This window comes from Nicotiana sylvestris, chromosome 3, assembly GCF_000393655.2.
Source record: "Nicotiana sylvestris chromosome 3, ASM39365v2, whole genome shotgun sequence".
Lineage (NCBI taxonomy): Eukaryota > Viridiplantae > Streptophyta > Magnoliopsida > Solanales > Solanaceae > Nicotiana > Nicotiana sylvestris.
Window position 1 is genome coordinate 56,551,725 of NC_091059.1, and position 9,858 is coordinate 56,561,582.

Consider the following 9,858-nt stretch of genomic DNA (forward strand, 5'->3'; position numbering starts at 1 on the left):
TCTGCTCTGCTTGACCCTTCCCGGCCTCAACCACGTTTACTTCAGCAAAGACTTTCTCAAACACCTTATCCAAATTCCCCCCCCCCCGCCTCAATTAACGAGCCCGATATCTTTGCCAATGACTGTTTCTTGATACTCGGCCTGACGAAGGACCTAGACAATCGAGGAATTGGTTTAGGGAGCACCCAAGCTTTCTTCTTCAACTTACGGGCCTTTCTGACATCTGCCGTTTTTGGTTTGAACCCTAACCCGAAGGTGTCCAGATTTTTGGGCAAAGACACGGGTTGAGTAATGCCCTGCAGTTCAACCCCCAAACCCTTCCCGGGCACAAACCCGTTATTCAGCATTTCTGACACTACCATGACAGTCGCAGCTGACACCCTGGGATATGTCATGCTTTTACCCTCAGGCACCCTGCTCACCGGAACCGTGTCGAGGATCTGATACACCCATGGACCCTTATCATCTTCAGTTTCTATAAAGGGTACAATGGCATCATTCATGGCGCACGAGGGATCTTCCCCATGTAACACAATTTCTTGTCGGTCCCACTCAAATTTGACCACTTGGTGCAGCGTGGAGGGCACGGCTTTTGCTGCATGAATCCATGGTCGACCTAGCAACAGATTATATGATACTGCAGCATCCAGCACTTGAAATTCCATCATGAATTCGACTGGGCCAATAGTCAATTCGAGTACAATATCCCCTACCGTGTTTGTTCCTCCTCCGTCGAACCCCCGAACACAAATGCTATTCTTGCGGATTCTATCCTCATCAATTTTTAACTTGTTCAATGTGGATAACATGCAAATATTAGCACTCGACCCGTTATCGATTAGTGCCCGAGTAACCATTAAACCTTCACATTTGACCGTCAAATACAGAGCCTTGTTATGTTCTGTGCCTTCCATAGGCAATTCATCATCAGAAAATGCTACCCTGTTCACTTCAAAGATCTTGTTGGCAATTGTCTCTAAATGGTTCCCTGAAATTTTGACCGGCACATGAGCCTCATTCAATATCTTCATTAACACTCGGCAGTGCCCCTCATAGTGAATTAGTAATGACAACAACGAGATTTGGGCTGGTGTTTTTCTCAGTTGTTCAACAATGGAATAATCTTGTACCTTCATCCTTTTCAGAAACTCTTCTGCCTCTTCTTCCGTTACAGCTTTTTTAACTGGCACTGGATTGTCTTTTGCGCCTTTAGCCTTTCTCAACTCCTCGGGAGCGAAACAACGTCCCGACCAGGTTAGTCCTTGTGCTTCACAACTGTCTTCCTCAATTTCCTTTCCCTTGTATGTCACCACTACCTTGTCATACTTCCACGGTACGGCTTTGCTATCAACCACGGGTAATTGGACTACCGGTTTTATGACAACCGGTTCTATATAAGCTCCCTTCACAACTACCACGGGCGCCGATACTGACCCTGGTACCAATATCTTGACTGGCTCCTGCTTTTTCTCAGATACACACGGTCCCTTCCCCATTACTAACACTGGCTTGTCTTTTATTGCTTTTAACTGAACCCATGGCCTTGCACTCAACGTATTTTCTTTAGTTTCCGTAGAACGAATCATCATAACCACCTGCGAAGGTTTCTTAGGCTCTGCCTCCTTATGTATCAGTTCAATCATGTTGGCCTCATAATGTGCTGGTAACGGATTTTGATTGATGTTTGGGGCCTCTGGAGCATGTACCTCAATACGGCGATTATCAATGAGCTCTTGGATTGCATTTTTCAATTTCCAACACTTTTCAGTATCGTGCCCCAGCATCCCTGAGCAATACTCGCAACTAACAGAATGGTCCAGGTTTCTGGGAAGAGGATTTGGTACTTTGGATTCAACTGGGGTCAGCATTTCCAACTGTTTCAATCCGTGGAAGAGAGAAGTGTAAGATTCTCCTAGCGGAGTAAATGTTTTTCTGTTTGGGGCCTTCTCATTTCTAAAAACTTGGTTTGGGCGGAAGTTGGTTCCTGGTCTGTTAGCCCTAGGAGGTGGATAGGTGTTTTGTGGGGGTGGATGTGTGTTTTGGGGGTTCGGTGCACGCCATTGTGAGTGCACCGGGGGCTGAGTGTAGGTCTGGGCGTGGTGAATAGAAAAGTGTGGTTCTGGTGATGGATAATAGTGTTGTGGTGGGCCATATGGGGTATATTGATAGTTTGGGTGGTGGGGTCTAGGTTGGTTGTAGTAGGGTGGGTGGTTATTGTGCCTGGACCAAACATTAGCTTCAACTGCAGCAACTTCCTCTTTCTTCTTTTTCCCTAGCACACCACCAGTGCCGCTTTGGATGGCCTGGGTGGTTACTTTCAACGCCGAGTAGCTCAAAATTTTGTTAGATTTCAACCCTTCTTCAATCATGGCTCCCATCTTTACCACTTCATTAAACGACTTTCCGACAGATGTCACTAGATGACTGAAATAGGTAGGTTCCAATGTTTGCAAGAAATAATATACCATCTCACTCTCCCTCATGGGAGGGTCAACCCTTGCAGCTTGTTCCCTCCAGCGGAAACCAAATTCTCTAAAACTTTCCCTAGGCTTCTTTTCCAGTTTTAACAATGACAGACGATCGGGTACTATCTCGAGGTTATATTGAAAATGGCCAATGAATGCCTGGGCCAAATCATCCCATCTATACTATCGGCCGGGGTCTTGCCTCGTGTACCATTCTAGTGTTGACCCGCTCAGGCTTTGACCGAAATATGTTATCAACAACTTATTCTTTTCCCCGACACCTCTCATTTTGCTACAGAAGCCACGCAGATGGGCTACTGGGTCACCGTGCCCCTCATACAAGTCAAACTTTGGCATTTTAAATCCTGCAGGCAACTGTACATCAGGAAAAGGGCACAAATCTTTGTATGCGACGCTAACTTGGTTTCCTAAACCATGCATGTTCCTGAAGGATTGCTCCAGGCTTTTGACTTTACGAATCACCTCCTCTTGCTTCGCATTCTTAACCGGTTTCTCAACTTCTCTTGGGATTTCAAAATGGGGAGAGTAGGTATATGGTTCAGGTGCTTTAAAAGTGGATTCAGGAGGATAATATTGGGTGTCATGAGCTTGGAACAGCGGCTCACTGGATGATCTATGTAGTGGAGCTGGGGGAGGTGCCACAAAGACGGGAACCATGGGTGGTGGAGGATTCTGTTTAGAGGATGGAGCTGGGGGAGCGTATGATGTAGTACCATAACCCTGGGCCTGATAAGGGAAAGCTTAAGATGCGTGGGGAGTGGTAGGCTCCTGAGCTTGAGCCAGGGGTGGGATGTAAGATGGGTTAGCAGGATATAGTGGTGCCGGATGTCCTTGAGACCATGCCCGATGCATTTCAGCCATTTGTGCCTTTAATTTCCTCATCTCTTCTTTCATAGCACCCACATCTATTACCTCAACCTCATTCGAAGGGTCTACGATGCTGATTTCCGAATCCTGCCCTGTCATTTTTACTTGATCTTTCGACCGGGTGTTGTATGGATGAGTTGCCAGAATTTCCAATCAACTAACCACCTGCCTGAGACTCACACATTTAGACAACCACTTTGTTAGCGATTAGGTCTTAACAGATTTAATAACCACACGTTGGCATGAATGCACTTATATAGTTAATCCTTTCTATTATGCGTTTGTTTGATTGCATGCGTCATCCCGGTCATTTTATTTCTTGTTTCGTTTTTCTTCTCTTCTCCTTATCCCTCTCTTGTGCTTTTTCTTTTCTCTTTCTTGTTTTTCCGCTCTTTCCTTTCTTCCCCTTTTTGTTTTTCCGCTCTTTCCTTTCCTCCTCTTTTGTTTTTCCACTCTTTCTTTCTTTCTCTCTTTTTCGGTTTTCCTTCTATTTTCCTTTCATTCTTTTGTTTTCCTTTTGGTTATTGTCGAATCCTATGGAGATTGCCTACGTATCGTGACCCCGCACGAATCAGACCAAACGTAGTTCGTGAAGATAAATGTAAAAACAAGTGTGGAAATAAAAATGCTCAACTTTCATTAATAAACAGACTCTTACAAACTTGACATCTTTTGTTTTGGAAAGAAACTAACAAATGCAATCTGTCATCAAACCAAAAACTCTAACCCTGCAAAGATACTCAACTCAGAGAGGTAAGGGCGTACAAAAGACTGACTCGAAATGGTAAACACTTACAGACATGGACTATGCATATTCTAGTGCTTCAAACTTAGGTATCCGGGGGGCATCGTTCGGCCTCGCCGCGGGTCTAGGATCCAAATCCCTTTCAAGTTGCTCTAACTCATTCATGGTTTGCTTCACATAGATCATCACTGCTGAGATAAAAGTGGTACGGGTCATGTCTTCACAAACCCGGCATCTCCTGACAATAGCATGAGCAATGGCTCTAATCCTGTCTTTTGTTCGCTTCTTTTCTATGAGCAAGCGTCTTATTTGATCGCTGCATGTCTTTAAAGCTCGGGAGTCTTGTAAGTGCTGGTCTTGCAGCTGTTGCACTTCTGCCTCCATTTGGGCTAACAAGTTGTAACAGTGTCTGCTTTCAGTTTCGAAGTCTCTAGCCTGCCTAACCGCTTTACCCTCAAGGGCAACCACCTTTCTCTTTAAATTGGCAACAATTTTCTCATGGTCCCTTTTCAACTGATTCAAGTATTGGCGACGCTCCTCGGTTCTTGTCGCCCACTGGGCCTTAAGTTCTGCCATGGCCTTTTCAGATTTCCCTAACTCATCTCGCCGTTCTCTGACTTCGCTTTCCAATCTTTTTACCAACTGTTCATCGGACCGGCTCCTGGGTTGCTTATCAATGGTTATCTTCAACTGTCGGATCTGGGCCCTAAGTGCTTCATTTTCTTTGGCTAGTCTATTCTTTTCACCTTGATCCGCGGCAACCTGTACACTATTCTCGAATTTCAGACTCTCGACTTGTTGCTTTAATTTACCAATCTCAACTCGATAGCTTTCTTCCTTCGCTAACCAATCCCACTGCTCTTGGGACGCTTAGCGAAATCTTAGAGATGAGGTCTTTTAGCCGGTCTCCCATATGCCACGTCACCTCTGAACCATTCGTGATACACTGGAGCAATTTCCCCTTTGACCCTATCAGACACACAAGTGTTTGCCATCAAATATTGACACTCGCTCAAAATTTGACGAACCTCTTCCTCGAGGAATCGACCGTCATGACTAATTTCTACCACTTGGGTACTCAAATCTTCATCTCTCGGGATTACTTGATATCTACCAAGTTGCCTCAGAACCCGATATGGTGCATAAGGTTGTATGCTTTTGAGTCCCATTAACAAAAAATGCGGTCGGGCTGCTGGCATATATATGACTTCCTCGACAGACAGCCACCCAAGCACCCACTGTATCTGGCTAGCCTTGAGGTTCCGAAATAATAATGCCCAAGCCGTGACTCCTTCAGGTAGACTGACCCCTTTGATTCTCGTATAAAATTCCCCTATACAAGTTTTCTCAGCCGAACCATAACTCAATAACTGAGAGCGTGGGCACAAATGCTCAATCATCCACATCTGTAACAGTAAGTTACATCCCTCAAAAACTTTGCCCCCAGCTTTGCATGCAGTGAGAGCTCTGAAAATATCAGCCACAACCATAAGTGCTAAAGTGCTTTTCCCCATGGTTTGCAAAGTACTGACGATGCCTGCTATTTTCAAATCAATATTGCCATCTTTCCTTGGGAATATTACGAGACCCAAAAAAGCTATCATAAATGCCACTCGTCTGTGGTCCTCCCATTTTTGTCGGCTATTTTTGCTGCACAACTTAAAGTCTGGATTATTGAACCCGCCCACATGGCCATATCTATCATACATGAAGCGGAAACTGCAGAAACCCTTTGCAAAATCTGGATGATGAACTGTTCGGGGTATTTTCAAGGAATCCAGGAATCGGTGTATGGTAATGGCCCTAGGAGCAATCAAGTATTTGAATCTCAATGGATCTTGGTCACTTCCAATGTACCCCGCTATTTCTTCTAACGTTGGGGTGAGTTCGAAGTCTGAAAAATGAAACACATTATGTGCTGCATCCCAATGAGCGACCAATGCCCTGATGATATCCCCCCGAGGCTGAATGTTTAATAAATCAGGAAGGTCTTTCAAATATTTTCTCACTTCGTCTTGCCCTTCGTTACCCAGATCATTCCACCACAATTGCAGCTCAAAAGGGATTTTGGTCATTATTGAAAAAGGCTCGTTTATCATCGTGCTCATCCTGAACATTTATTAAAGTGTTTAAGCAAACAAAAGGAAAACTTTTATTTTACTCCAAGAAATAACTACCTATATTATTGACTCAAAATTACCCCTATACTTCACGTGAAAAACTCAATTCTCAATTCTAATTTTTTTTTTTTTAAAGATAAAAGACCCGATATTGCGGCACGGCCTTTCAATGCCTCGAGGGCGAAGATTTTAAGGCTGTGAGGGTCAAAAATCGAAATACGACCAAAGGTGGTTGTTTATGCAAAGTCAGTCTTTCAGCGCCCCGTTTGGGAACATTTGGCTATTGTTGACAAAAATGGCATCACCTGGTTTATTAAAAATTAAAATTTTGATATTTTTTGGTTATTTTTGCAAAAAGGGAGGTTGGACCCGATGAGGGTTGCCTACGTATCTCACACCCTGTGAGAATCAAACCATGCGTAGTTCGGGAAAATTAACCGAACTATTTTAAAATATGACTCTTTTGATTTTTATCCGTGAATAAAAACTATTTTTAGAACAAGACTTTTTCCTTTTCAATAAATAAAACAGCCCATTTTCAAGCTGAAAATAACAGACTCTTTTTCTTTTTCATTTTTTCCTTTTCAACAAACAATAAACAACCTATTTTTCCAAACAAAGAATAAAAGATTTTTTTTTTCAACAGACACTTTTCAGAATAAAAGACCGTCTTTTTCTTTGCTCTTTTTTTTTTAATAACACATTTTCCTTTTTTTCAAAATTTCGGCAGAGTTTCGCCAGTAATTGGTCATTGATTTTCCTAAAATAATCGATTAACTTCCTAACTGATATTTTATTTCTCTCTTTTTTCTCAATTTTCCAACATTCCCGAGATTCAGAAACCGGTCAACATGCAGGTTCGAAACAAATATATGTACAGAGCAAGTAGGATGCATCAGGATGGTCTTTTCATTTCAGGTTGCTAGTCCTAGACGGACCCAACCCCTGTGTTGAGTCCCCTAAGTCAAATGCAACGTGATGCAAATAAGCGTTCCTACTAGGGATCCGGCATGAAGTCATGTTATTCTATGTTCAAAACATGGGTCAGTGTTCTAGACTGTGTACCCGAGCGGACAACTCGAGTCGAGGAGGGGGCAACTTACCGGGAACCAAAAGGCCATCCGGCTTCGTAACTTGTCCGACCTCTTTCTTATTTCAAGGTATGACATTAACAGAATAGGGAGTCTCAACCAGTAAGCACATCCCCTGAGGTGAAGAGAGAAGGGTGTCGGCACAATTTATATATAGTTCATACAATATCAAAGCGGTAACATTTAGCACATTCAACACAAAACATGTAGGAAAATCAGATACAATTAAATACAACCATTTTTTAAGCTCGAATTCTGAACCCTGAACCAGAGATTCTGGGTCCTATCCCCAGCAGAGTCGCCAGAGCTGTCACACCTCCTTTTTCACTTACCTCCCCCGGAAGGGCGTAAAGGAGTTTTTCCATTTAAAGGACAATCGGAACGGGATTTAATTATTAATTATTCAGAGTCGCCACTTGGGATATTAATGGTGTCCCAAGTCACCGGTTGAATCCCGAACTGAGGAAGTTTATGACTATGTTAACAGTCCGCTAACCAGAAATCCGAGTAAGGAATTCTGTTAACCCGGGAGAAGGTATTAGGCATTCCCGAGCTCCGTGGTTCTAGCACGGTCGCTTAACTGTTGTATTTGATTTTATCTGATTTTGATACATGCTAGCTTATGTGCTTTTTATTAGTAAACCGCTTTTATTATAATTATTTTTAAAGAATTGCGACGTCATGAAAACGCGTTTCGAACCACGTCGCAATCAATGCACCTGTAGTTATCAACACATTTTGATTTCGTCGAGATTTGGATTTGAGTCGCATCAATGCGCACCCTAATTTTAAGAAGGTTATTTAAATAAATCGTGCCTAAAGATACTAACGTAGTGTTATTTTGGGGAAAAGCCATGAAGTTCGCTAAACGGCCATCCCAAATTCTAATTATTTCGATAACTATTTACTAAGGGCCTCACATTTATTCATTTTGTGCGGTAAGGCCCATATCAATTTGTAAAGCTCTTTTCTATCATTAATTATTTTTTATAAGAATTACGATGTCGCGAAAACATGTTTCGAACCACGTCGCAATCAATGCACCCGTGGTTGTCGACACATCTTGGCTTCATCAAGATTTGGATTTGGGTCGCATCAATGCGCACCCGTGTTTAGGAAGGTAATTTTTTAAGAGCGTGTCTAAAGCAACTATGTGTTTTCGCTTTGCGAGGGCCGTGGAATTTGCTAAACGGCAAGCCTCAAATTTTAAAATGAGGGCCACGCAATTTGTCATTTTTGTTTGGCATGGCGCACCTCGAATTAATTTTAAAGGAAAAGAGGTGTGTTTAGCTAAGGCAAACTTTATTATTCCTATTTATGTAGTCTTATAAGAATCCATATGGCCCAATTCCAAGAGAATGGGCCAATTGAGCATAGTAGTCCATTCCTTCATAAGTCAAAATCAGAACACACACTGAATTCATTTGCCTAGCGTCGGACTTGATAGCCCCCAAAATGTTACCAAATCAGTATTTAACATGAAGTAAAGAGGAAAAAATGAAAAAAAAATCAGCGAATGAAGATCTATCCAGGCTCGAAACAACATATGCATATGAGCGATCGCAATCTCACGTGGGAATTTCTTTCTCAAGGGAATCAACGATGCAATATTAATCTAAGAAACATTTTACACTCCAACAGAATAGCAACAAACCAAGTTAGAAAGCAGATGAAAATTGACAGAGACATAGAAATAAGGGAATGGAACGTTAGCAATGATAGAGGGAGGCAATCGTATAAAGAAAAACCAAGCAACAAGAACTTGACGAAATTCAGTTTACGAACGCCCCGAAATCAGCTGGAAACTGTGGCTGAATCTGACCCAGAACTAGTCTGACAATAGCATCCAATATTTGACAGTATTTTGCCTAGAAAATTACTTTAACAAAACAGATTTCAGATAGTTTTTGAACCATATGAATCGAGCTTGAAGCTAACAAATCAACAACAACCAATCGAGCACTTAACTCTGCTCCGACAAACGTCACTTCTAGACCTAGTCTGACCTCTTTAAACCATTGAAACACATGATACATAAAGGATCCTACCAACATGATGCATCGATAAAATGAGCTTGTTCAGGAGTAGTTCATGCATAACTTATATGCGAGAAAACTGGAACAAATTAGAAATCCCTATTGGAAACCATGCTGGACGACAGTAGGTATGTATGCAAACTGAATTTGTGACATGCCATTAAAGCATTTGGACGATTTCAACTTAAGACTCCAGCTTTGAACTCATGACAAAAATCAACATCATTTAGGCTCGCATGTATAGTTCCTCCAGAATCACAATGCTAAGTCGAAGCAATTGCCATATATAGAACTAAACTCATGTACTAATCAAGCACGCATACAGAAGCTTAATCAAACAGAGATGATAACCACAATTACCCTACTGTTTCATACAAATCAACCCGCAATCACTGACAATATGCAAGTCGAAGCATTTTTCACCCTTAGCCATTTCAAACAGTCAACCAAAAGAAAACAAGGCGTGGGCGACTTCAACTTCTCAACACATACTCAATCTTGATTATAATAGTT

General features: G+C 42.2%; 1 protein-coding gene across 1 annotated transcript; it reads right to left on the reverse strand.

The window, feature by feature from the left end:
* Positions 1-4,007: 4,007 nt before the first annotated feature.
* LOC138887392 (uncharacterized) lies at positions 4,008-5,612 on the reverse strand. Its single transcript, XM_070169142.1, has 3 exons — positions 5,522-5,612; positions 4,342-4,844; positions 4,008-4,055 (listed from the first exon to the last, which is right to left on the reverse strand). Exons 1-3 carry the CDS (start codon positions 5,610-5,612, stop codon positions 4,008-4,010), a joined length of 642 nt encoding a protein of 213 aa, XP_070025243.1.
* Positions 5,613-9,858: the final 4,246 nt, after the last annotated feature.

What these genes read in the sequence shown, in the direction of transcription:
- LOC138887392 (XM_070169142.1), bottom strand. Translation starts at nt 5,612, where the DNA reads ATGGGGAAAAGCACTTTAGCACTTATGGTTGTGGCTGATATTTTCAGA. An exon ending in GGGCAAAGTTTTTGAGGGAT is followed by an intron (nt 4,845 to 5,521) that starts GTAACTTACTGT and finishes CCGCGGATCAAG; the next exon opens with GTGAAAAGAATAGACTAGCC. An exon ending in GAGCCATTGCTCATGCTATT is followed by an intron (nt 4,056 to 4,341) that starts GTCAGGAGATGC and finishes GTTTGATGACAG; the next exon opens with ATTGCATTTGTTAGTTTCTT.